At 58.2% G+C, this 25,486-nt stretch overlaps 3 protein-coding genes across 9 annotated transcripts in view; 1 reads left to right on the top strand and 2 right to left on the bottom strand.

The window, feature by feature from the left end:
- Positions 1-1,453: 1,453 nt before the first annotated feature.
- Positions 1,454-5,864, bottom strand: PLBD2 (phospholipase B domain containing 2). Its single transcript, XM_075041812.1, has 12 exons — positions 5,647-5,864; positions 5,331-5,424; positions 5,083-5,241; positions 4,500-4,600; positions 3,832-4,046; positions 3,656-3,750; positions 3,424-3,584; positions 3,199-3,294; positions 2,755-2,826; positions 2,462-2,614; positions 2,149-2,311; positions 1,454-1,988 (listed from the first exon to the last, which is right to left on the bottom strand). Exons 1-12 carry the CDS (start codon positions 5,844-5,846, stop codon positions 1,821-1,823), a joined length of 1,677 nt encoding a protein of 558 aa, XP_074897913.1. The 5' UTR covers positions 5,847-5,864; the 3' UTR covers positions 1,454-1,820.
- Positions 5,865-7,675: 1,811 nt separating this feature from the next.
- On the top strand, positions 7,676-13,612 carry SLC8B1 (solute carrier family 8 member B1). Of its 2 annotated transcripts, XM_075041810.1 has the most exons (15): positions 7,676-8,352; positions 8,829-8,981; positions 9,088-9,140; positions 9,252-9,310; positions 9,561-9,665; positions 9,773-9,940; positions 10,034-10,141; positions 10,229-10,285; positions 10,519-10,649; positions 10,859-11,000; positions 11,391-11,512; positions 11,703-11,856; positions 11,942-12,022; positions 12,407-12,471; positions 12,560-13,612. In XM_075041810.1, exons 1-15 carry the CDS (start codon positions 8,191-8,193, stop codon positions 12,755-12,757), a joined length of 1,758 nt encoding a protein of 585 aa, XP_074897911.1. In that variant the 5' UTR covers positions 7,676-8,190; the 3' UTR covers positions 12,758-13,612. The 2 variants fall into 2 exon arrangements, with proteins under 2 accessions (XP_074897911.1, XP_074897912.1); XM_075041811.1 differs by lacking the exon at positions 9,773-9,940.
- Positions 13,613-14,730: 1,118 nt separating this feature from the next.
- The window catches only part of TPCN1 (two pore segment channel 1), a 49,807-nt gene continuing 39,051 nt past the window's right edge, over positions 14,731-25,486 (bottom strand). For all 6 annotated transcript variants that reach the window (XM_075041803.1, XM_075041805.1, XM_075041802.1 and 3 more), the window contains 8 exons: positions 24,722-24,811; positions 23,830-23,945; positions 23,062-23,108; positions 22,428-22,496; positions 21,906-21,990; positions 20,230-20,366; positions 18,842-18,922; positions 14,731-17,541 (listed from right to left, as the gene is read on the bottom strand). In XM_075041803.1, the coding sequence (XP_074897904.1) occupies positions 17,419-17,541; positions 18,842-18,922; positions 20,230-20,366; positions 21,906-21,990; positions 22,428-22,496; positions 23,062-23,108; positions 23,830-23,945; positions 24,722-24,811 (748 nt within the window). In that variant the 3' untranslated portion in view covers positions 14,731-17,418. The remainder of the gene's footprint in view (positions 17,542-18,841; positions 18,923-20,229; positions 20,367-21,905; positions 21,991-22,427; positions 22,497-23,061; positions 23,109-23,829; positions 23,946-24,721; positions 24,812-25,486) is intronic.

Genomic DNA, 25,486 nt, shown 5'->3' with positions numbered 1-25,486 from the left:
AACGGCACACAGCACGGGCTGGGTCAGCACAACAGCAGAGAGCAGGCACCCCTGCACTGAGCCACGCTGCTTTGGGGACATGGCAGACTAGAACTGTGATTTCTTGTACAGGGGCCCCAAGGCGGGGTGGGGGGACACACGCACACAAGCTCCAGCTGCCCTGGAGTGATCCCCCATCCCGCAGTGGGGCTGTGATCGCTTCCCTGGGGGGCCTCGGTGGCAGGCGCTGGGGAAGGGGTGCAAGGAGCCCCCCCAACCCCTCACAGGGAGGAGGCCAGGAACCCCCTCGGCAAGGGCACCAGGTTTCGGCTCAGCCCTGGGGTGCTCGGGGTCCCTTTCCACCCCGCACCCACCTCCCCGTCCCCCCTTTTACCCCCCCGCTTTGGCTCCATCCCCGCGCCAGGGAAGGCGATGCCAAGCTGTCACCCCCTCCCGTCCCCTGGCCAGGGTCCCTGAGTGACACAGCCTCTGCCAAGGGCCATATTGAACCACTGGTTTGTTTGCCCACTTTTTAAGAAAAGAAAAAAAAAAAAAAAAAAGGAAGGGAAGCAGCAACGCAACCGCCGCTGCATTTCCAGCGTGCCCCGTCTTTGGCATCGACGTGCCGCCCGTCCCTCCTCGCTGCCCCGTCACTCGGTGGCAATGACCTCCTCCCACCCGGGGAAACTGAGTCACAGGGACCCCCCCCCAGCAGCAACCCCCTACCCCAGAAGCCCACACACACCACGGGGACACCAGGGGACACGTGCACAGGCTCTGCCACCCCCCACCTTACCTGCAACCCCCCCAGCACAGCAGATTTTGGACACCCTGCCCTGTCCAGGGCACCCATCCCAGCTTTTGGGGGTGCTAGCACCCCAACAGCCCCGACCTGCTGCAACCTGGCCCCACGTAGCCCCCGGGGAGCCGCAGGGGCCCCCAGCAGCCCCCAGCCCTGGTGGGAACCTGGCGCCTTCAAAGCGCTGCCGAGCACCAGCTCATTAATCCCCCAGTAATGACCTCGTTATTCCTAACGAGGCAGAGCGGATCAAGGGAGCTGCGGTAAGAGGATTTTGCAAACGGGGGTTTTGGGGCTGGGGCGGGGGGGAACACAGGTGGCAGAGGAGGGGGAAGACAAAAGGGATGAGGACAGTCACACCGTCCTGGGGGGTGAGCAGCGGGACCTGCCCCCTCCAGCCCACGCCCCGGGCTCCCCCATTTCAGCAGCTCTACCCCACACGAGGTACCCAGCCTGATACAGCAGCAGAGAAACCTTAGCAGCCTGCACCCCAAAAAAGCCCAGCCTGGCTGGCTGCGCACTCGTCCACCAGAGCCAGCGGGGAAGCAGGGAGCACCCCGTTAGTTTGGGGAGGGGGGGAGGAAGAACACCTCTGCGTGAGCCCAACCCTTATACGAGACACCAGAGAATCTCAGCAGAGCACAAAGCACAGCCACCACCTCCACTGCACGCAGAGCGCTTTATTTGTCGCCGCCAAACCAGCTCGCTCCCCTCCTCTTTGCCCTGCAGGTGAGCCCCAGCCTCCCAGGACCCCCCCCATTTTCTGGGAAGAGCCCCCCCAAAACGAGATGTCAGCACCCAAGGAAACATCCCAGGGCCGGAGCTTTTTGGTGGGGAGGGGGCACAGCCCCTTGCGGGGATGTGGCAGCGAGAGGCAGAAGCAGAAAGAGCCAAGGGGGGAGGGGACCCCCCCCCCTTGCACCCAAAACCAGTCCCCTGGGGATAGAAGAGTGGGTAACACTGAGACCCCCACCCATAGGGGATTCCCACGCAGGACAGACGCCCGCAGACAGACAGACAGGTTCAGCCCAGTAACACCCGCTCAGTCCCAGCGGACTTTGATGGGGGGGAAGGTCCAGAGGTCGGGGTGACCCATGTGCAGGAGGTTGCCGCAGGGGGACGCGCTCCAGCGGAAGGGGGGCACGTCCCCCCAGGTGGGACCGCTGGCGGCCACCAGCCCGAAGGTGGGGGCCATGCCCGAGGAGGTGACCTAGTGCCGGGGAGGGGGGAGAAAAAAAAAAAAAAAAATCAAAACAGGAGCGTAAATCAGCATGGGGAAGGGGCAACACAGCCTGGGGGGAGCTGTCGGAGGGGGGTACACCCCCAAAGAGGGGACCCCCGGCCCCCCACAGCTGCCCTGGCTCTCCCACCTTCATATCGGTGCCGCCGTGGCAGCGCTGGCGCAGGGCAGGGAAGGGGTAGGTGCCGTTGGGGGGGTTGAGGTCGGAGCGGGCGGAGATGGCGTTCTCGGCGTTCTGGGGGGGGTCGCAGCCCCCGCACCGCGACAGCGGGTCCCGCAGGTAGTTGTTGGACCTGCAGAACGGCCAAGAGAGAGTCACGGTGAAAGTTGGGGGGAAAAAATATATATAAATTTATCACGACGATGAAAAAAAAACACCCCTGAGGGTTGAAAATCCCTGGGGGGGGAACAGCCAGGTTTGGGGGGGGGTCCCTAGCACCCACCTCATCAGGCGGACCATGGAGTCGAGGTCGCGGACCAGCGTCTGGTTCCGTCGGAAGATCTGGGCGCGCGGGTTCTTGTCGTAGGTGAACCAGTCGCCGTATTTCTTCACCAGCTCGGGGTTCCCGCTGGCGTTGAAGATCTCCTCGAAGTACCTGGTGTGTGTGTGGAGGGGGGGGGAAACCCAGCGAGTCAGCACCCAACGGCGGGGGGGGGGGGGCAAGGCCAGCGTTGGCTGCCCCCCCCCCCCTTTACGGAGCATCAGCGGGGTGGGATGAGGCCGGACGGAGCTCACGGCAGGTTGTAACTGGCCCAGTAGCCCTGCTGGTACAGCAGCTCCGTCCGATCGGCCGCCACCACCAGGCCCCTGCGCTGGGACGAAGAGCATCCGTTAGAGGAGACCGGGAAATCCAGCCGGGGGGGGGGGGACGAGACGCGCTGGGAAGGGGAGCAGCCCAGGTGGGGGTCCCCGCTGCTGCGTTCCCACCCCAGCCAGGGGTGCTGAGCACCCATCGCCCGCATACGAGCAGCCCTGGAGAACCTTTAAGCGCAGACAGGCAGCGCGGGCAGCTCCTGCCCGCATCGGCATCCCCATCGCCCAAATCCCACCCGTGGGGGCCGGGGCAGACAGGACCCTTAGGGCTTTCCCAAAATCCACGGGGACGGGAAAGGAGACGCTTCTGCTGTGGCTCAGCGCAGGAGCCGGAGCTCGGGGAGGAACGGGGTGGGGGGCACTCACGGGATCTGCTCCAGCACGGTCAGCACGCCCGGCGGTGGGCTCGCTTTCCCCGGCGTGAAGGCGTTATAGTCCACCACCATCCACTGGTTGTTGTACCTGGCACGGAGAAGGGGGAAAAGCATCCCTCCGGCAGCCAGCCTCTTCCCGGGGACAATCCCTGCTGCCTCGGGGGGAGCATCCCTCCATCCGATCCCACCCTCCCCAGGATAACTGCTCCCCGCTCACGTGCCGCTGTTGAACCGTCGGAAGACGGCGGCCCACTCGGGACCGCTGCGGGCCAGGCGGTTGGCCACGATGTTCCTCAGCCACTCCAGGACGCTGCCCCGTGGGTCCAGGTACTTCCACCGTGCCGGGTTGTTGTTCCCGATGGTGGTTTCCAGCGCTACCTGTGGGGAGGGGAGCGATAGGGAGGGCAGCGGGGCCGGGGAGGGGTCCCCCAGGACCAGACCCCACTCACCAACCCGCTGCTGAGGATGTAGAAATCATCCCCGGAGAAGATGGTGCCAGGGTACGAGGAAAACACCTGGATGCTCCCGGGGATCTGAGAATTGCCTGGAGCGGGGAGGGATGCAGGGGAGCATCAGAAGGGGGGGGGGGGGTGTTAGATGCAGCCCCCCAGCCCAGCCCACACACCGCCAGCCGAGGCACGGAAGGGCAGCGTGTACTTCTTGATGATGCGCAGCATGGACTGGTAGGAGGTCCAGGTGTCGTGGGCGACCAGGAGATCCCGATGGCCCGGCAACAGCTTCAGGAGGGCAGAGCAGGAGCCTGAGCCCAGGACACGCCGTGGGGAGGAGCGGTTCAGGGCAGATTCCAGGTCTTCCAGGTCACCCCCCAACTGCAGCAGGCTGGGGGGAAGCAAGACACGGGGTGTCAGGTCCGGGGATACCCCAACCCACGAGCCAAGCCGGCTCAGAGCTCTCTGTCCGTCCGTCTGGGCCGGAGGGTGTTTCTCCATCGCGCCAGGGCGCGGGTACGAGCACCCCTGCAGCCTGAGCAGGGAGGGAAGGGTGAGCACAGCAGTGGGGAAACTGAGGCAGGGCGCTGCAGTGGGCCTGGGGCGGGGGGCACCCACCACCCAAGCCCACGCTGTTGGGGTAAGGAGGAGAACCTGCCTTGGCCCCATCTTGCCCCAGCAGCAGAGGACGAGCGCCCGGAGAAGGTGGGCAAGGGGGACTCGGGAACAAAACTGGGTGTCCCTGGACATCCAGGAATCGTCCCCGCGGCCCCCCCCCCCAGCAGCACCCCAACCCCTGAAGTGACGACCCCCCAGTCCCCATCACCTCCGAGAAGCACCTTACAGGAAGCCGAAGGGTGCCAGGGGGAACCTGCCCCGGGGAAAATCCAGGCGCCGGTTGTAGCTGTCCTCCAGCCCCTTCAGCTGCAGCAGGGCCAGGCGTACCTGTGGGGACAGGGGACAGAGCTGGCACTCGGCTCCCGCGGCGAAGAAGGGCGAGGGATTTCGGGGGACAAGGTGTCCCCCCCTTTCCCCTGGGGGACGCAGCCGATCCGGTGGGTCCCGGTGCCGCTGCAGAGGCGGGAGGAGGCGCGGGGGGATGCGTCACCGTCAGCGGGGCCGTGACTCAGCACTGGTGGCCGGGGTGGGGGGGGGGGGGGGGGGGGGCACCGAGCCACCCCCTGTGCACCCCAACAGCGGCACGGGAGGCTCTGGCGGGGGGGAGCAAGTCAGGAGTCACCTCTGCTCCTCGTCCAAGGGAAGCGGATCCACGGCGGCCGCATCCCCGTCATCCCACCTGGAACCCGGCCAGGACGCCGGGGAGCCCCTCCTTGTCTTGTCCCCTCCTCTTGATTAACACCCCAATTAGCCCAGGGAGATGTAGGGGGGGGGGGTGTTCACCCCGGGTGGGGGTACCCCATCCTCACCTGGTGCCAGTACTCGGGGTCCTCCCCTTTCCCCATCTGCTCCTCCATCCAGGCCAGGTTGGCCTCGAGGTAGCTCCGCAGCTTCTCGCAATACTCGCTCTCGTACTTGAAGGGGCCGCAGTAGCCCACCATGGTGTTCATCCAGTGCATGTACATCAGCTGGGGGACACGGGTGGGGGCGTCACGGGTGGGGGGTCACCCGGGGAAGACGGGAGGAAGACCCCATTTTCGGAGGGGTCCCCCCTTACCTGCTCGGAGACGGCGGCCTCGGCGAGCCCGGCGGCGTAGGCCTGCAGGCTGTCGGTGTACGAGGCGTTGGTGGTCACCTCCAGGAAAGCCCAGCTGGGGGGGGGGGGGTGTGTGACACGGACACGAGTGGGACACGGATATGGGGAGACACGGCCACGGGGGGCACGACGGGGCGCCCCACCCGCCCCGGCTCCCCTGAGGCCCCATCCCCGCTCGGCTCCGGGGGTTCCCCGGGGCAAGCCCACCCGGGACAGCCCAGCCGGGCCCGACCCGGTCCGGTCCCCACCCGGGGGGGGCAGCCCAGCCCGGTCTTACCCGACAGCGGGGATCCGGTCTTCGAGGCTGGCCCAGGCAACGGCGGCCGGGTGACGGCCGGGCAGGACGCGGAGCTGCCCGGAGCCGGGCTCCAGCAGCACGGAGACATTACGGGGCGGCGGAGAAACGGCGGCGGCGGGGGCTGCCCCGGCCAAAACGGCGACGAGCGCGGCCCCCAGCACCGCCCGCAGCGCCGCCATGGCGGGGACGGCGGCGGGGGCGGGGCGAAGGGCAAGGGGCGGGGTTAGGGGCGGTGGGCGGGGTTGGAGGCGGTGGGCGGGGTTAGGGGCGGGGCGCGGAGCAAGGGGCGGGGGTAGAGGGCGGGGCGAGGGGAGGGCCACGCCCCCAGCTCCCCCTCCCGCACACCCAGCTCCCCAAGCCCAGAGGGGGGGGGGCTTTGCACCCCACTGGGGTTTTGGACCCGAGTGGGGTGGGGTGTTGGTGCCCCAGCTCCGCCGCAGCCCTGGCCTTGTGTAATCCCGGGCGGCGCCTGTTTACTGCCCTCTCCGCTCCTCCGGCGGGCAAAGTCCCCCTGAGGCGTGGGGTGTCCCGGCGGGGTGGGGGCAGAGTGGTCAGAGCCCCCCACCCGCGGTGGCAAGATCACCGTGGGGTGCATGTAGTCCCCATTACCTGGCGCTATATAGCCCCCAGCTCGGGTATTACCCCGAGCACCACCGCAGCCGCCCGCCTGAGGCCTGGCACGCTCGTGCCACGCCACAGCAAGGTGCCAGGTAGCATGGAGGAAGGACGGAGCTTTACCCCAAATTCCCGGAGCCCACACTGAATCGCGATGCCCAGCGGGTGCTGGGGGTGCGGGGGCTCACCTGGGAGCCGCCAGGGTGGGGGTACTGCTGGACCACTGTGCTGGGACACGTCCCGGTGCCCGGCAGGGAGGGGACTGGTAATGCCCTTTATTGGATCAGCCGTGGAGCCGGAAAAAGTGCCACCCGCCTGGGAGTATTCTGGGCAGGGCAGCACCCCAAAGGCATGGCTCATACAGGCGTGTGGCGTGGCCCAGCGTGCCCCACCAAGCTCCCAGTTGCTGCTGGTTCATTTTCCAGTACCGCCCAGCGCCCCGCTCCTGCACTCGGTGCCGTAGGAGACCACGCTGGCCACCGGGACTCAGCCGCACGCGGAGACGTGGGTGCAGAAACCAAGGGGGGAGCGCAGCGCACCCGCCGCCCGCATGAGCGGGGACACGAGCTGTGCGGGCAAGCGCCGAAATCTGGCCTAAAACCAGAAAAACCAGCTGAGCAGAAAGCGGCACGGTCCCTTGGGGCTGGGGGTGATGCCGCTGGCCTTTGGGTGCCAGGCTGGACGTGGGCTCCTGTTGGAGCCCCTCCAAACTGGGTGCTGCCTTTTGGGTCTTTATTTTCCTTCCTTTCCCCTCTCCCTGGGGAGAAGCCCGGCACGTCGCTTTGGAGAGAAGCCGGCCAGAGTGGGAAATGGCCCATTTAATCCAGTAAGGCTCTTAGGGCCGCACTGACGGTCACGCTCCCCTTGTCAGCTCCGGCTGTGGGAGTCAGCCTGCAGCCCCCTCCCCACAAAAAACCCACTGTGGGGGCTTGCGCGGGGCAGGGGCACAACCGGGGCTGGGGGCAGCAGGGTCTCCTGGAGGAGGGTATGCAGAGAGGGACACCGGCAGCAGCAAAGACCCCTCTGCGGGGTCACGGGCCCACTGACACGGGGGTGTCTGTGGAGCCCCGGGGGGGTCCGTGCAGCTCCACTCCCTCCGGCGCAACATCCTCGGCCATGCCTGTGATGAGCTCGCCCGGTCTCAGAGGGTGACCCCCCCAAAATAGGGGGCTAGGTGGGTGCAGCACCCCAGGGTGGGTGCCCAACCTTCTGTCCCGTGGGCAGTGGGATGCGGAGGGACAGGGCAGAGAGTGAGGATGGTGCGTGGGGTCGGGGCTGATTCCCCCCCCCCCCACCCCACGGCAGACACCCTGCCAGCCACGAGGAAAAAAGCGGCGCTGTCCCTTTAAGAGCGGAGGGTGGCGGCCCCTTTAAGACGGGGGGAAATCAGCTGCCCGCGCACGACAGCGGGGCCGCGCCGCCACGGTGGGTCCGCGGGGCGGGTGGGGGTCCCCGGGGTCCCCCCAGCATCCCCCCCTACCCACAGCGGGGTCTCCCCGTCCCCTCCCTGGCTTGTGTGGGGGGGTGCCCCGCGTGTCCCCTGATCCTGCGGGGGGGGGGTCGGTGCCGGCCCCACTCGTGTACTTTCCCACCCCCCCCCTTCCCCTCTCCCGTGGCTCCGCAGGCGGTCGGAGCGGCCCCGGGGGGAGCTGATCCCCCCCCCCCCCCCCCCGAGGACGTGGCAGCGTGACCGTGGGTCGCTGTGCCTTTTCTCGTTATTTTTTTTATCCTTCATCTTTTCCTTTTGAATTCTTCGGTTTTTAAACCCTTCCTCCGCCCTACCCGGGGAGCGTGGGATGGCGACCCGGCGGTTGTCCCCGCTCTCCCTCCCTGGGGGTCGCTGCCAGCGGTAGGTGACGCCCCCCCCACACCCACCCGGGACCGACCCCTGCTGTGGGGCAGGGTGCTATGGGGCCGGCTGGGACCCTCAGCCTGGCCGGGGTCCTCAGCCTGGTCGGGGTGCTGGCGGGGGACAACGGGGTGCAACCGGCCGGGACCCCGCTGACGCTGGACCTGGGGGGCACCGGCCCACCCGGGTGGGATGCTCTGAGCCACAGCCGGGGCCTGGATGTGAGTGTGGGGGCTGCGCTGGGGTTTGGGGGGGGGGGTTGTGGGTGCTGCCAGGGTGGTGGGGTCCCGTCCTGTCCCTGCGTCCCTTGTCCCCGCTATCGCAGCCGGGATCTCCCCCGGATTTCCCTCCGCTGCTGGTTTTCTCCTCCGAAAACCTCGTCGCTCGCCAGGCCGGCGCTTTCCCATGGCTGGGGTCGGGTGGGGGGGCGGCGTGGGACCCCACGCTGCTGGGGACGGGGACAGGGATGGGGACGAGGGTTTTCGCCCCCGCTGGCCTTGGCGTAGCCCGCGACCCACGCACGCGTAGCACAGATGGGGAAACCGAGGCAGGGATGACAGCGACCTACCGAAAGCAGCCCGGCAGCCGGGGCGAGGGTTGCCCAATTTCAGCCCCTCGCCGGAGGGCGGTGGGGCTCTCAGGGTGGGGAACGGGACTCGGGGTGCCCGACCGAGCCCCCCACGCTCTACCCCCGCAGTGCTGGGAGGTGCGGAAACGCAACAGCTCCGAGTGGTGCCGCTTCGTCCGGAGCAACCCCGACTGCCGGCTGGAGGGTGGCTTCCTCGACTACCTCCGGGGGGTCTTCTGCGTCTTCCCCCCCCGCCTGCTGCCCCTGGCCGTCACCCTCTACGTAAGGATGGCAGCTGGGGCGATGCTGCTGGGGGACGCTCCGCTTTCGGGACGCGGGGACCCCACTGACCCACCCCCCCCTCTCTCTGCCATCCCTGACCCCGCAGGCTCTCTGGCTCCTGTACCTCTTCATCATCCTCGGCGTGACGGCGGAGAAGTTGTGAGTAGCCCCGCGGGAGGAGGGGACCGTCCCCCCGGGGTGAGCGGGGAGCCCCCGTGATCCCGGAGGAGCCCCGTCGCCACTTCTCCACCTCCTTCTCTACCCTTCCAGCTTCTGCCCCAACTTATCGGCCATCTCCACCAACCTGAAGCTGTCTCACAACGTGGCAGTATCCTCGGCGGGTCACGGGGGACCTCAGCCAGGGGGGGATGCCAGGATGGAGCAGGCGGCCGTGACGGGGACGTTTTTGTGTCTCCCTGGGTACCCTGCCAGGGGAAACCGATTTGGGGCGCGAGCCGGTGACGGCGGTGGGTGTGCGGGCACCGGGAAGGGGTCCCGCGGTGGCCGGAGCGGACACGTGCCCTGTGTCCCCGCGGGGAAGAGGCCGCCGGGTCTTTTCCTTGACGTCCCCTCTCCATGGTGTCACCTTCCTGGCCTTTGGCAACGGGGCGCCCGATGTCTTCAGCGCCGTGGTGGCCTTCTCCAACCCGCGGACGGCGGGGCTGGCCATCGGGGCCGTTTTTGGTAAGGAGAACCCCGCTGGGGGTTGGTTGGGGGCGATGGGGGGGACGACACGACGTTGTGGGACGGTGGGATGTTCCCCCCCTGAGAGGGACCTGTTGGGTCGCCAGGCGCCGGCGTGTTCGTGACCACGGTGGTGGCCGGGGGCATCGCCCTGGTCAAGCCCTTCACGGCCGCCTCCAGGCCCTTCCTCAGGGATGTCATCTTCTACATGGTGGCCGTCTTCTTCACCTTCGTGGTCCTCTACTTCGGCAGGATCACGCTGGGAGAGGCTCTGGGTGAGCTTCAAGGGAGGGGTTGGGGCCGGGGGTGGTGGGAGCAGCCTGGGGGTGCCGTAACACCCCCCCCTTTATCGCTTCCCCCCATCCCAGGTTACCTGGGGCTGTACGTCTTCTACGTGTTCACCGTGGTGCTCTGCACCTGGATTCACCGGCGGCAGCGGGGGGAAGGCCTGGCCCCCCCAGGACCCTGGGAACCAGGTAAGGGCCGCCCGGCTGTGCCGACGGGACCCCCGGCGTGCTGGGGTCTCCCTCTACCCCCCCCACCTCCTCTCCTCTTCCCCCCAGAGATGCCGACGGACGCTGAAGAGCAGGAGTCCTCCGGCACGAACAGCGGAGACTACGGTACGTCGTTCCCGGTGGGCTCGGGGCCGGCTCCGCTCTGTCCTGGGGGGTCCCAGGGACCCCCGGGCTGCTGCGTGCGTGACGGAACCCACGGGGCGGCCGTGGCCAGCGGGGCAGGGGGATCCCCTCGGGGCTGCGCAGGCGACCGCAGCCCCGTACTGGAAGGGCCGGGGAGGGGGACTTGGGGGGCTGGGGAGCCCCCCGTCCCGCTCAACCACCGCGGCCCCTCGCAGGCGAGGAGTACCGGCCCCTCATCCCTTCCCGGGAGACTTCCCTGCGGATTCTCACCACTGCCCTCAGCCCCTTGGACTACCTCAAGTGGAGGAGGAAGCCCTGGTACTGGCGGCTCTTCAAGGTCCTCAAGGTGAGTGTGGGGGGGATACGAGCCGGGAGGAGCCCCCCCCCCCCGTACGGGGCATCCCCCTCCCTGCTGGCCCCTGGGGCTGCGTCACCCCTCGGCTTTGCAATGGGGACGGTGGTCCAAGGGCAGGCGGGTGGGGGGACAGGTCACGGGACACTTTTTGGGGTGTCCCGTCTTGGGGGGGGTCCCTGCTTATGGCTGCTTCTCCCCAGGTACCCGTGGAGCTGGTGCTGCTGCTCACCGTTCCTGTCGTGGACCCCGACAAGGATGACCTGAACTGGAAGAGACCCCTCAACTGCCTCCACATCCTGACCAGCCCCCTGCTCTGCATCCTCACCCTGAAGTCAGGCGCCTGTAAGAGCCCTGGGAGCTCTGGACACCCAGAGGGGACGGGACCGAGATGGCCACCAAAGCCCTGGGGACTGTAGAAGCCCTTCGGAGCTGGCACCCCATCTGGGGAGGGGAGGACGGGCCAGCGAAGAGCCAAGCCGGGGGGGGCTGGTTTGCAGCTGGATGTCTCCATCCTCCCCTGGGGGTGTGGGCCCCCCTGCCCCAGCACCCAGGTCCTGGGAGAAAAATGGAGCAGACCTCGCCTGTCTGGGGAAACTGAGGCACGGAGTGGAGCAGGACCATGAGGGCTTAGGGTAGAGGTGGCTTTAGGGGACAAGCCTGGTCGGATCCTGCCCCAGCCCACACGGTGCCTTGCAGGGCTGCTCTGATGCTCCCTCTCTATACCACGTGCAGATGGGCTGTACCAGATCCAGGGCATCTTCCCGGTCTGGGGACTGGTCACGCTGGTTGGCTTTGTCCTGGCCGTCGTCACCTTCATCACCACGAGCAACGAGGAGCCACCCAAGTACCACTGCGTAAGGTGCCCCCAGCCCCGAACGCCCACCGGTGACCAGCGCAGCCCACTCTGGACTGGGCTGAGAGTCCTGGGGGCTGAGCAGGAGCCAGGACCTCCTTCCCGGTCACCAGTGTCCCCAGGAGGGACACGGCTGGCTGGAGGTGTGTGGGGTCCTGCGGGACGCACCGGCTTACCCCTCTGCCCGGCAGGTATTTGCCTTCCTCGGGTTTTTGGCCAGCGCCATGTGGATCAATGCCGCGGCCACGGAGCTGGTGAACATCCTCCGGACCCTGGGCGTCATCTTCCAGCTGAGCAACACCGTGCTGGGCTTGACGCTGCTGGCCTGGGGCAACAGCATCGGGGGTAAGGGCCGTGCCGTGCCCCAGTGCCACCCCAGGTGCCCCTGTTCTCCTGGCAGCCCCCAAGGTCTCCCCTTCTCCCTCTGCAGATACCTTCTCCGACCTCACCATGGCACGGCAGGGCTATCCCCGCATGGCCTTCTCCGCCTGCTTCGGGGGCATCATCTTCAGTATCCTTTTGGGTGCCGGGGGGATGTGGTGGTGGTACTTGGGGCAGGGGCTGCCTCAGTTTCCCTGCCTGCAGCCCAGGGAGAGCCCCCTGCTCCTGGGATATCCCTGGGAAGGAGCTGGGCAGGATCCACCCCAGAGTCCCTGGGATTTTGGCAACCTCCCCGGTGCTTGCACAATGTGGGGGGGACTGGCGTGGTATTTGTGAACCGCAGGAGCTGCAGGGATGGAGCCAGCGGCATCCCCCCCATCCCCACTGCTGTCCCAGCCCCAGCGGGGTGGGGGTTTGGGCTGGAGTCCGCCAGATTTGGGATCTGCCAAAGGGAAGAGGCCGTGCCACCCTCCGGGAGGCTTTGTGCTGCGTCTCCATCCTGAACGTGCCCCAGACATGCTGGTCGGCGTGGGACTTGGCTGCCTGCTGCAGATGACCAGCAGCCAGCTGGTGGTGAAGGTAGGGTCGCAGGGACACGGGTGGCACGGGTCGAGCTGGCAGCGGGACCCCGGTGTCACTCCCCGTCGCTCCCCATTCTCTCCGGCAGCTGGAGCCCGACAGCCTCCTGGTCTGGATCCTCGCTGGGGCTCTAGGACTGAGCTTGGTCTTCTCCTTCGTGTCGGTGCCGGCGCAGTGCTTCCAGCTGGGCAAGGCGTATGGCGCCTGCCTCATCCTCTACTACCTGGCCTTCCTCTGCGTGGCCCTGCTGACCGAGTTCAGGGTGATCCGTCTCTCCGCCATCTGACCGGCAGGAGATGGGATATCCATCCCTGGCTCTCGCTCTGCCTCCCCACCGGATCGGGACCTCGCCGTCCCCTCTCCCTGTCCCTGCCGGGGGGACAAGGGCACCTCGACCCCAAACGTGCCGCTGCCAGCCCGTGCTGGAGGCATCGCGTGCCAGCCCGGCCCTCGCTTTTTGGGGACGGGGGGGGGGCTGTTTGTTGGTTGTACTTTGGGACAGGAAAAGGAGCTGTTAGTCATTAGCTTTTTCCTCTCCCCGCTCTGTTTAATCTTGTTTAACTCAAGGCGGCTCTGGGCAGGAGTGAGGTTAAGACCTCAGCTTCCTCTGGTCCCGGTGGCAAGGGGCAGAGGAGAAGACGGCTCCAGCCCAGGCTCACAACAGGAGAGGTTTTACTTCTTCAACCACTTTACTTTCCCCTCCCTGTCTCCATCCTGGCTGCTCTGGGACAGGGGTAGGACGGTCGTGCTACGCGGGGTAACTCTGTGAAGGTCTGAGCACAAGTTTGTCATTGCGAAGGACGCGACGTGTTCGCACCGCAGGACTGAAATAGCAGCCGAGGCGAAGCGAGGTGGGGTTAAGGTGAGACAAAGCTCCAGGGCAGTGCTTGGTTTGAATGCAAGTGAAGCTGGAGGAAAAAAAAAAACCAACAAACCAAGGGAGGCTGGTTTCCCCTGCTTTTTTTAAGCTATGTTTTTCAACCCGAGTTTCAGATCCTACTTTTCTCCTCCTACGGCGGACGGAGCTGTAGGAAAGGACTTGAAGGTTTCCACACACAGTGTTAGCCTCTGGCAAGACTCGGTTTAGACACTGTAAAAAAAAAAAAAAAAATTGCAATAAAAACCCCAAACACAAACCCAACCTTGACTTGTGTTGTTTGCTGTGAGGGTGTTTTTTCCTGCTATATGCTAGCATTACACAACCCTTCCCCAGCACGGTGTTTTTGGAGGGGGAGAGGGAACACCCGTAGCTTCTCCGGAGCCCAGCCAGCAGCGGAGGGGCCTGGGGGGGCTGACACCCTCGGCCACGCAGGGCGGTTTTCCCCAGCAGCTCGGGGAAGTGGTTTCCTCCAGGTTCGCCAACAGATGATTTCTCAACAGCAGTCACATGCGCCTGACTCGGCCATTTAGTCGCTCGGTTGGGAACTGCAGCGTCACGCCAGTCACGGCACGGGGTGGGCACGGGCTGCCGGGGGCATTACTCAGCTCCCCGGGGATGGGGACGCTGGCTGGGCAGCCCGTGGTCCCAGCAGAAGCGGAGCGGGTGGGCTTGGTGCTTCTGGTCCCCGTCAGAGGGTCTGCAGAGCGCGGGCTGGAAAAGCAAACTGCCGTTACGGACGGACAACCGCATTTCTGCTCCGTGGGGAGAGAGGGGCTGTTTTGCAAGAAGCACAACCGCCAGACCTGGTTCCTGCTCCTTTCTAGGGATGCCAGCAGCCTCCTGGGCCTGGATCATTTCTCCTTTTTCTAACCAGATATGGGCTTTCACAAAAAATAACGCTCCCTGCGCCTGCAGCTATTGGCTCTGCCCTGAACCTGCTCACAAGTTACCAGCAGCTGCCGGGATTATACTGGGAGACAAGCCCCGCTTCCTTACACGCAGCAGGGCTAAGCAATCAAAACCGCAGCCAACGTACCAATGCAGAGGTACAGGGGCAAAGAAACCCCCTTCTAACCTTAAACATCGCATTGGGATAGCTTTAAAAAAAAATATAAGTTTGAAAGTGTTATCTTAACGTTTAGGAAAAAAAAAACTGGCAGGGGGGAGGGCAGAAGGGAAGCTGGGCTTTACCATGTCCAGGAACAAGAATTCAGAGCAGCTCGGCAGGGCACGCAGGCAAAATATGCCCACGCAAGCAGTTCCCACCAGAGAGGGAGGGCGGGCACCGCTCCTCTTCAAACACTGTGGAAATGCTTCAGCTGCCGCCAAGCCCCACTCCTGGAATAACACGAGAAGGAGGAAAGGAAGCCAGTGTCTTTACAAAGCCGAGGATGCTTTTTATTAGTGTGCTTGAAAATATCTAGAGAACATTTTACAGACATGTCCATAAAATCATTTTATAAACAAAACGCCAGCATACAAAATCCTGCAGTGCTTCCTCCCTTGCTCCCTACAAAATGATTGTCTCTGTCGTTAGTCTGTGTGTCAGGTGGGGGAGAGGAGGATAAATAGAAGGGGATGCCCCGTACTCAAACTTAGTTTCCTTCCAAAGTTGTATGGAAGAAGTAAACTTCTGTGACCCTCCTTCGTTTACAAAAATAATTAATACAGTGTGTACATGGGGGCCGATCAACACCTCAGCACGAAACCACGGAAGCAGCACCTAAGCCCTGAACCCCAGCCCAAGGATTCCCATCTCTGTGATGCGAGAGCCCTGTTATTGCATGTTAAGCAGGTGAGTGCCCCCCTCAATACAGCTTAAAGCTGCAGCTCCTTTTGCACCCAGAAAACACCCCCAAAAAAGTCACTGACAGCCCTACAAGGAGAAATAGGCTGTAGGGGAATGCAGAGTTTAAACACAGCCACTTCTTTTTTCCCCCCCTAACCTTCACAATGCTCATTCATCCTGCCCACAACTTAAAACAGAATAAACAACATCTCCTCCAGCCCCAGGACTAATCTGGATAAATCTCCCAGGCTGCGACTCCATGCAGAGCAACTGCAAGAGCAACAACTGCACTGCTCATTAATTTGTGGTCAAATTTATGGTTTGGAAAACAGCCCTTTAAGGTCCTTCACGGTTCAGCTCAGAAGTAGTTTCATACCTGCAGTACCCAGAAAGGAAACAAAGAGTTGCCCTGAGGCACCCAGGGAATTTGGCAAGGGTTGAGAGCAGACGCTGGTGTGCATGCTGCCTGGAAAGCTGCTCACCCGCTCTTTCCATCCGATAGCCCAAATGCTCCCACCATGCTATGCAGGGAGAGATTTTCAGAAGCAGCTCCGTCTTGCCTACTTTTGAAAGTCCCATCCACCCAGGAAATGCTCCTGAGCTGCCCGGGTAGGATCAGTCCTCTCCCGCTGTCCTTGTGCCATGTGGCGAGGCTACCAAGGAAAAAACAGGTATGTGGGACAAAGGGAATGGGCACACAGATCTCCCACTGCCTGATCTATCTGGAGGAAGGAGAAAGCCTCCCCAGCAAGCTCTACTCTTAGTCTGAACCTGAGAAAAGATCAAACAGCAAGAGGTGAGGGGAGCCTCCCAGCTGACAGATACTTTTAGCCCTCAGCACTTTCTTTGCTGACAGGGAGAAAAAGACGACTTCAGAGACAGGTTCTCATTGCATTGCAGGCAATGAAACACGAGCGATGTCGCAACCTGCCACGATCACAGAATAAACGTGGCAGAACTGGGAAGGGATCCCTTCTCCCCCTTCCTTCCCCATCCCTCAGCTACCGGGTCTGGCAGCCTCCTTGCCAGCTGCAGAAAAGCAAACGGGTGAGAAGAATCATCGTCTTCCACGCTCCTCCTGCATACGGAATTCAGGGGAACCGTAAAGCTCTTCGGTGGATCTTCCTAAGATCTGACTCAGTCAGCATTTGCCAGCCTGAGGAACATTTCTGCAAGGGTGAGAGCAAGGGAGGAGCAACACTGCTGCACTGGGACTCGCTCACCTGTATAAAGAGTATAAACAGTGACCTGGGTGAGGACTAACCAGCAGTACTGTTTGATGCCCGTAAGCTCTCCTTAACCCAGAGCCAGACAGAAAGAAGTCAGACTTGGAGATGCAAAACCTTCCATTTCTTCCTCCTAGTCATCTATTTGAGCTAAGCACTGGCCAGAGAATTGCCATTTACAGAGCAGGTGGCCAAGTGGCAGAGGTCAACAGCCACTTTCACTCTGCAGAATTCCCCCTCTCACTGAACAGACAGGAGCTTTGGGGTTTACAGAGGTGATCCCAATCCCGGGCAGCGCCGCAGGCAGAACCGACCAGCAGTGATACAGATATTGGATAGCTACAGCAGAGACAGAGTTTGTCTCCCCAGACTCCTGTCCCGCCTATGGTCATAATACGATGAGATGCTGGCCCTCAGTTCTGTCTCCAGCTGCCACAGAACTGCTTGGGGACAGTTAAATTCAATAATCAGAGCTGGATCTACTACAGGGAGTGCATCTAGGTGTGCCAAAAAGGAGGGGAAAGGCAGACTGCTCTTCCAAAAGTGCTGAAATTTCACACCACCTCCCCTTTCTTTGCATAAGGAAGGTGGAGAAGAAACAAAAACTCACTCCCTGATCTTTTATTCCTAGGTTAATGGTACCCTTTAAGCAAAAGAGATCTTCAAAAAGGGCTAAAGTTTTAATATTAAGCAGGTGGCTTCGGCGCATTTCCTGCTGTTAATGGATTACACATCCCTTTCCCCAAAGTCTGTTAGTGGTAAGAAGAACAGTAGGCTCGAGCCTGGGAAGCGGCTCAGAGGGAGAAGGTCTCTGTTCTGTCCGAGATGTTCACTCTGTGCTGAGCATGGGCATCATGCTCAATCTGTGTGTAGCAGCCTTACACAGAGTCCCCTGGGCCTCTGTTTTTTCAGCAATTCACTGCCTAGGGGAAGAGATTTAAACCCTAAAGCCAAACAGTACACTGAACAGATCTATATACATCATCCCAATATATACGTTGTGAAGTAATACTCTAGGTTATTGCATAGAAGGCGGCTTGCGTTAGCTAGGCCTAAATGACAGTCTGGGAGCGTTGTCGGAGGCTCAGGGGCTTCAGAGAGCTGTTGGAAGCAGATGCAGGCTCTTGCAACGGTGTCTGAGAGTCCTCTTTTCTGGAATGCTCCTCATACCATTCCTGCAACAGGAGATCAAACACACCGAGATCAGGCTCTGCCCCATACTGGCCTCGTAGCCCCCCAGCAGGACCCCGAAGGGCAGAGCCTTCGGCTGCTCTGCCATGTGAGGGCACATTTGCTCAGGCACAGAGGGCCTCTTTCCAAAGCCCTGGATATAGCCTAACCTCCTGGAACAACCCGGTTAACTGCAGCATGGCTGTGCTGGATGCACCGAGACCTTGCCACCCACACTCCAAGCAAGAAGTACCAGCTACGGCTCAGCTACAGTTGGCTGAACTGACCAACATGTGCAAGGAAACATCCCTCTCTCAAGATGCCCCTCCTGAACCTCTAGGATGCTAGTATTGATGTCTCCGTGATGTTTGGGATTTGAAGAGTTGCTCCCAATCCTGGGCAGCACCCAGGGTGTTACAGCATGTTACATCCCTGAATCAGAGACCAAGCAGAACAGGCGGGGAGCTTCTCTGCAGATTTCCACCCAGCTCCATGGTAAATAACATGTTTATTTTTGTTAGGGGGACTGAAGACTCATCCCCGAGCTAGCTGCCCAAGGGACAAAGGACAGATTCAGATAGTTGCAAGATTAATTCTTTCAGTACTAATCATTACATTAGCCCATGACCTTCAACCTGGAGGTTAGTGTCTGGCCGGCACTACAGTGATCAAATCCACGGCATAAAGCTCCTGACCACAAAGGGCACTAGCAGGAATGCCCTAAACAACCCAGAGAATCAGTTGATATAAGTGTTTCCTATCTTTGTTAGCCTGCTATTCTGATGGAAAACTGGGCAGCACTGCCAGCACCAAGCAGCTCTCTGCCTGGGAGAACACTGGGTTTCTGTGTCAGACAGGCACACCCAAGCTCAAACACAAATCACATTCCAGTGGCTTAACAAATTAGCGTTCAGCAGCCAAGCCCCAGGAACGCACTATGCATGTCCTCATAACCCAAGCAAACACGTCCACCTCGGTGAGTGTAGGTAAGCTCAGCCGAGCTGGAGTGCCTACGCACACACTGAGCGTGCGGTCACCGTGACTCGGCTGACAGGCGCCTTTGCAGCCGGGCACCTGGACCCACTGAAGAGGCTCTGACGTGCTCTGTGGTTTAAGAAAGTCTCTGAATGCCAGAATGGATGAATCTGAAGTACACTTCATCTACCGCCCACCCTTCTCACAGAGCACATGGCTGCCTGGGTCTTGGAGGAAGGCTTCCAGTGTTTAAAAGGATGGTTTGTTATTCTAGGCAATGTTCTGCTCACCACAGAGACTTGCTGATATTTCCAACTCAGGCCCACGTACCTGTATCTCCTCCTCATACATCTTCATACTCAAATCACTCTTGGTCCTTGATCTGCGTCCCAGAAACAGTGTTGACATTTGCTAAAGAGTTGGTGGAAGGAGGAGGGAAAAACAAAAAAGACATTCATCAGTCACTGAGCAGCTCACAGGATCAGTCCCTGGAACTTCAGGCATCCTTCACAAGGACACCCATCATCCGCTGATGACCTGGGGCTATCCTGGGCTCCTTCTGCTGTCACTGGAAAAAGGCATTTTAGGGTGCACATTACCTAAACAAATGCAGGCATCTACTGCAGGCTGAGATGAGTCACGCTGAGCAGATCCCCAAAGGCTACAGAGGAAGCTGTAGCTCGGATAGATGCATCTGTCAGTGGTGCTTAATTTAGTCAGATGAACATAACATCAGCGTCTGGAACAAGGCTCAAACCCAAGCCTCCAAATAAGATCTCGTCTGAGAACAATTTCAGGTCCCGCTTGTCTAAACCACACCATTTACTCCACGGGCCTGGACTTCTTAAATCACGTAAGCAGAGAGCCGAAGTCTGAATTACTCTCTGACCACGAGTTATATGAACAGAATTGAGAAGCAAAAGAAACCTCAGGTCTGGCATCATCATTCTGTACTCCATTGCAAGGTTGAGGACAGCATCTCCTCGGGTTTATTGTCTTGAAAACTGCTTCTGATCAGTATCATCATTGCTATTCTGAATTTTGCCTGCGTGAACAAGACTCAGCCTTTAACTACCAAGCCAACCAAAGCAAATAAAGGTTGCCTAAGAGACTGTAGCACCTGCACTTTGTAGTGGTGATACAAGAACATAATGGCTATTATTAAAACAACCATTTAAGCTCTTCCCAGATGCGTGAGACAACAGTTCTGAGACAAGAGCAGTTACCCAGGTCAGCTCATTTTCCCAATTGCCCATCCTATTTTAGAATGAAAATGTAAGCGGTGCCATGGAGAAAGGAAGCCTGGTGTTTGGAATCGATACCATCATACTGCTGCATAATGTTTCAGGACTGTCCAAGCCTAACTGTATGATGGCACAGAGAGAGATGCAGGAGAATCACAAGACAGTGGCTTCCTTAGAGAAAAACAAATAGACTTTTTTCCATTCAGTGCTGGGCCAGGACAGCTCTAAGCAAAGTTTGCAGGCAATAGCAACGAGCCTTTGTCAAGGCTATTCAGAGTGCAGGGGAAATTCAGCTGCTACTTTTCTAGAGCAGCAAAACTTTGTGATGATGCTGCAGAGTCCCTCCAGTAGCTCAGCTCTCAAGACTACAGAAACACATGTAGCTTCTCTCTTAAGACAGCCAAAAGGCATTCGTGGGCCTGGCATGCCTCCCTCCCCTGAAGCCGAGAACTTGCAGTAAGTGTTTCCTCTTACCCCGTATTTGTCCATCTGCAAAACAATTTTCTGCAGCTGTGCAGTTTCAGTGGCAGCTGAGCTCCGCTTGTACAGCTCGATTATGCCAACCACTTCCTCCTTGGAGATCTCCTTCTCCAGCACAATGCCATTGTCTTCTGGAGAGGCAAGAAAAAGAAAGAGAAAAAAAAAAGTCTCCAAGATGAACATTGCTTCATCAGCCACTACGATAATCCTGGAAGGCAAAGCTTTACAGCACACAGGACCAAGCCAGATGCCAGGCACAGTCTGTACCTATTTTTGTGACTAGAACGTGTATGTCCTCATCCCCCAACAAGGCAGGGAAGAAGTTAACTAGTGTGTAGGGCCAGCAAGCATCTCAGCTTTTTAAAACGTCATGCTCCTCAGTATCTTAAAAAGAACTCTTGTAGCTTTTTCTCGCCTGTAAATTAACTAGCAAAGCAAATAATCACACAGGACTTGCTGCCTTTTGACCTTCAGCTGCCTAACACAGCTTGGGAATTCAGTGTTAACAAATGTCTTTCACTGCACCCTTCAAACTGGGTGCAGGAGGGATCACGGTGAAAAGTGTTTCTATAACTAACGCCACCTGGCTCCTATGGGCCTGAGCCATGCAAATCTGATCTTCTGGCACCTAAGAAAGATGAGGGGCTGATCAAAGCTACTCCTGTGGCTGGGGCCTTAATCACATTTCTGAGGGGAAGACTGGTATTAAATATATGAATGCAGCAGCTATGTCCCCTTCCTGCAGAAAAGTGTAAAGAATTATTAAGATTAGTCTGCATGGAGAATGAATAGAGAAGTCTGGGTGTAGCTCACCTGAAGGAATAGCAGGGGAAGGGCTCTAAGAGATTAATGTGTTTATGGCACCTAAATTAGCAGGTCATGAAGTTACATGCAGTTTCAGACACCCAGCTCAGGGGACAAAGGACAGTGAGTAAAACTGAGACTCACAGGGGTGAGGGGATGGAGACAAGTCACTGTCAGTTCCTAAAGGGTACAGGAAGGCATGCCCAAAACCAGCACATAGTCACCAGTCTAAGTACAACTGGGAGACGTGGTAAGAACTGGATAGGCGGTCCTCCATGTCATGGCAAAGAGTGCTGGCAAACCACTTGGATCCAGCGTTTTGGTGCCTGAAAGCCGGACAAGCCACTTGGAGACATGTTCTGGTGCCAGTGAGTGTATTAGTGAGGAAGGGAAATCGGTTTTTAAAAAAAATAATCACCTTCCCCTCCTGTAAGGTCTCTTGTTGAGCTTTGCTACATCATTGCTGTAATATTTCCTAGATTTCCTTCATGAAATGCACGCAGACTTCCTATCTTCAAATAATTTTGTTGAAACGGCTCAAGTAGTTGAAGTTTCTATGTGCATGCACGCACACACACATATATAAAAAAACCACATACATACACACACACACACACACTTTTTTGGGGAGTGCTGTCAGAGGGATGAGGGGCAGAGCAGAAAGACCAGATAGAAATATCACATAAAAGCATAAGAATGAGCTTAGCCAGACAGGCTAAAAAAAAAAAAAAAACCAAAACAAAAAAACCCAAAACAAAAACAAAAACAAAAATCTGGTCTTTGCTGGCCAATCTCATTCTCTCCTGCAGACATAAGACACCAGGGAGAGAAGACACGTTGTAGGTCAACCAGTCCTCAGTTCTGACCTTCTGAATCTTGGTTCTTCCGAGTGTAGTTCATGCGGAAGACAAAAGCATCCAGAATAAAAGCCACGATGATTGTCATCACCACCTGGGAGAGGATATGAACAGAAGAGATCAGGAGGCTGCTGCTAGGGGATTCTTCCAGCTCAGTGCAACAGGAAGCGGAGCATTTGGTCTGTGCTTCAACTCTATGCTCCCCAGCTCCTCCAAGGCAGAGGGGATACACATCACACATCTACCTGTGAGTAAACTGCTAACAGTCAACCACAACGGGGACAGAACAAAACTCTTGTGCTGCCCTAGTCCTCACCCCAGGCCCAGATTTGTGCAGCAGCAGCTTTCTCAATGCCCATAAATTCAACCTTCTGCAAGCAATGTGGACTCACACCTGTTTCTGGAAGACGTTTATGTAGAATAGCAAAGTTGTCCTCATTTAGGGATGGAAGCTCCCTCTGGAACAGAGTAAAAGCTGTCTCCCCTCCTCATCCCCCCTATTTGATGCACGAAGCATGTCCAGAAACCTACCATGGTCACGATATAGAAGATCATGAAGTAAAGACGGCTCCAGTGAGTGGTTTGGGATGTCACCCCTTCCTAAAGAGGAGAGGGAAGAAGTCAGTAGTGCACAAAAGAAGGGAGAGTCTGCTGTTAACTGCTTGCCAACAGACATAAAGCAGCATAAACACGATCTGTCGCTCATTCATGGCTCCACAGGTAGCCCCAGGGACTGCCTGCACAATGTTCAATGCCCCAACTGGTCCTTGCAGCTAATCTGCCTCTCAAACTATAAAGAGAGGTTCCTATATGCAAACACACAGAACATTTAAAGCTTGTGGCTGTAAGAGCCGTTGCTGCTATGAGAACACAGCTTGGACAGCAAGGTGACAAGCTGGAATACAGAATGACTTCATTTGTCCAGACCGTGAAACCTGGCCTGAAGGCTGGTCAAGATTCACAAGAAAACATGCCCAGCAGCATGCCAGAGGTCAAATGCCACCGTCAACGATCAGGACCAAAAGATGTCTGACAATAACAAGTGACAATGTTGGGCCCATCTCCAATCACCAAGGGAAGAAAGCAGCGGTGCCATGGAAGATCTAGCTCAACTGCCAAAGAGTCTGTGCTGTCTATACACACAAGGTAGCTGAGGTTTACTTACCATGATGATGTACCAGTCATTGACGACTGTCAGCTCAAACAGCGTGACTGTATACAAGTGGGAGAAAAAATAGATACAATGGCTTTATCCATCCTGACCTACTTTACAGTGAATCTTAGACAAAGCGTTTGACAGGGAAGACTGACGCAAGACACCAAAGTTTCAATACAGCCAGCAAATCCAGAGACAGGACGCAGACCCTCATCACTGCAATTACTTCAGACAAAGGGGGCTAGATCCACAAAGCCAGCAGCATGGCTTAATCTATATTTCTTAAAAGAATCAGAAACAGACGTGACTCTTTCCACTAGAGAGCACGGGGACCTCTGAAATCTCCAGGAGATAAGCATCTCTGCTCACACGTTAAGAAAAATCAATTGGAAAGTAATCAACACATTCAAATTAATTCTTCATCAGTGGGTTTAAAGAAATGTATTAGCATCACTATTGGTTCTTTAGAAGGGCAGTGACTTAAAGCCCTCCATAAACATCTCTGGAAGTCTGGTCTGATCACCAGTCAGAACAGACCTGCTGGCTTCACACTGGCTTTTAAGAGACATCTGCTTACTTTGCAAAACAGTCATGACACAATTAGTCAGCTGGAATTCTCCAGACAGAAAGAGCAGGATGCTGAGCGTTTGAGGTGCATTAGTAGGACTCTATGGGAGAGCCCCAGGCTTACATGAGCACCACAGTCCTGCCATCTAGCTCTGCAGGAACACAGATGGAGTAAGAAATAGTCTTTGCTATGGACAAAACTGCCCTTACCAAAGCTGTTCAAAATGTTGTCGAAGTTGTTGAGATAGTAATAACCTTCTTCCACAACCGTCTTGTTGCCAACTGTATGATTCACCCAGCGATAGGAATCTGCGACTGTGCTTGTGCTGGTTGGAGAAACCAGGACAAAGAATGAGAAGAGAACTGGAAAAGCAAGGAAAAATCTCAAGGGTTATAAATACCAGAACACTTAGAAGGTGGTGAGCAGGGTGGCAGTTCCTACCTCTTGGCCAACACTTGCCTTTTTCTCTGAAAGAAAGCCTCTCTCCTTCACAGGTCAGCACAAGCCCAGGGAGCACATGGAGTCTTTCTAATCATTCAGCAAATATTATACCAGAGAAACTGAGTGTCTGAGTTAGACTCCTTGGCTCACATCCTTAAAGCTTGGCATTTCCAAGTGGTCTGCCATCATTTACGATGAGAAGGACGCAGGACAGCTTAGCTTCCAAGACCAGCTGAATTTATCTTGGTACAAAGCGAGGCCTAAATATGTAACACGTCTGGCCAAGCAGCTCTGGCATCACCAAGACAAAAATCCCAAGTTCACTCTAGAGCAGATGTTACAAGAGTTTCCAGCCACAGTACCATGAAGAAGCCCTCCCAGTGCAGCTAGCTGAGGCAAGTTACAGAGCTCATTAAAACCAGCCAGCCCTACCACAGAAAACTCTCCCTTTCCAAATGCAATGCAAAACCCATTTCATCCAATCTTACCTAGAGAAGTGAAGTGTCTCCTAGGTTTTCACAGCATGTTGCCTTAGCTGCAAAACCCCTTTCAGACCCATCCTCTGGCCCCTTCTCCACAGGGAGACAGAGCTGCCAGAGCTTGCTGCTACTGGCTGTGCACCAAAGTCACTGCAGAGGGGGGTGGATTTGCGGTACTCACTTGCAGCAGTTCGGGTAGACCACGCCAGCAAAGAACTCCATGCCAACAATGGCAAAGCAATAGTAGAAGATCAGCAGGGTTAAACCCAGGCTGGAGGCAAAAACAGAAAGAGTACTGTGCTACTGAAGAGTTGCTAAGGCAGGGAAACACAAAGTCACAGGCTGGTTGCTCTGGAAGGAATTTCCAACGGATGGGAAGCAGCACCGAAAACCCCAGACCACCTTCCCTGCCACTGTGGCTCTGCCGTTCTTTGCCTGCTCTCATTCAAGAAGTCCTTGGACAAGGAGCTTGCCACTCGCTGAAGAGAGAAACTAAAGAGCAGCCTGGATTCCCTCCCAGTCTGCCTTTTTCTGGTAAACAAACGTCTCTCTGCAGTTTCTTTATTAAAGAACAACACACGCTGTTTCTGCCCTCTCTACGTCCTTGGATGCAGGGACTGTGCCAAGAACAGGGTTCTCTAGCTAACATGCTCTGCTCAGACATCCTTCAAGGGAATAAGGTCTGAGGACGCCCCACTCAAACACCAAGCTCCTTCTGCCCCACCATTTCACCATAATGCTCTCAAGTGGCTGTACGAAGGACAGGGCAACATCTGGTACCGAGTATATTCATGCCAATGTTTCTCCCACATGGGCCTCCCCTCTCACCAAAAGCTGGGATGGGGAGAAAAATTAAACAAGCGTTGACTCTTAGTTATCCTCCTAACACAAAAGCAGGAGGCCCAGGGTGCTGGAGTGTTGCTTATTGCATACTGCTCCAAGAAAT

Source organism: Buteo buteo, chromosome 11 (genome assembly GCF_964188355.1).
Source record: "Buteo buteo chromosome 11, bButBut1.hap1.1, whole genome shotgun sequence".
Lineage (NCBI taxonomy): Eukaryota > Metazoa > Chordata > Aves > Accipitriformes > Accipitridae > Buteo > Buteo buteo.
The sequence above is the reverse complement of the archived record's forward strand: the minus strand, read 5'-3'. Positions and strand labels throughout refer to the sequence as shown.

Excerpts from the sequence above, each read along its gene's own strand:
- PLBD2 (XM_075041812.1), bottom strand. The coding sequence starts at position 5,846 with ATGGCGGCGCTGCGGGCGGTGCTGGGGGCCGCGCTCGTCGCCGTTTTG. Across the intron at positions 4,047-4,499 it reads CTGGCACCCTTCGGCTTCCT|CCTGCTGCAGTTGGGGGGTG; the intron begins GTAAGGTGCTTC and ends GCTTCCCCCCAG. Across the intron at positions 3,295-3,423 it reads CGACGGTTCAACAGCGGCAC|GTACAACAACCAGTGGATGG; the intron begins GTGAGCGGGGAG and ends TCTCCGTGCCAG.
- SLC8B1 (XM_075041810.1), top strand. The coding sequence starts at position 8,191 with ATGGGGCCGGCTGGGACCCTCAGCCTGGCCGGGGTCCTCAGCCTGGTC. Across the intron at positions 9,141-9,251 it reads GGCGTGACGGCGGAGAAGTT|CTTCTGCCCCAACTTATCGG; the intron begins GTGAGTAGCCCC and ends CTACCCTTCCAG. Across the intron at positions 12,472-12,559 it reads GCAGCCAGCTGGTGGTGAAG|CTGGAGCCCGACAGCCTCCT; the intron begins GTAGGGTCGCAG and ends TCTCTCCGGCAG.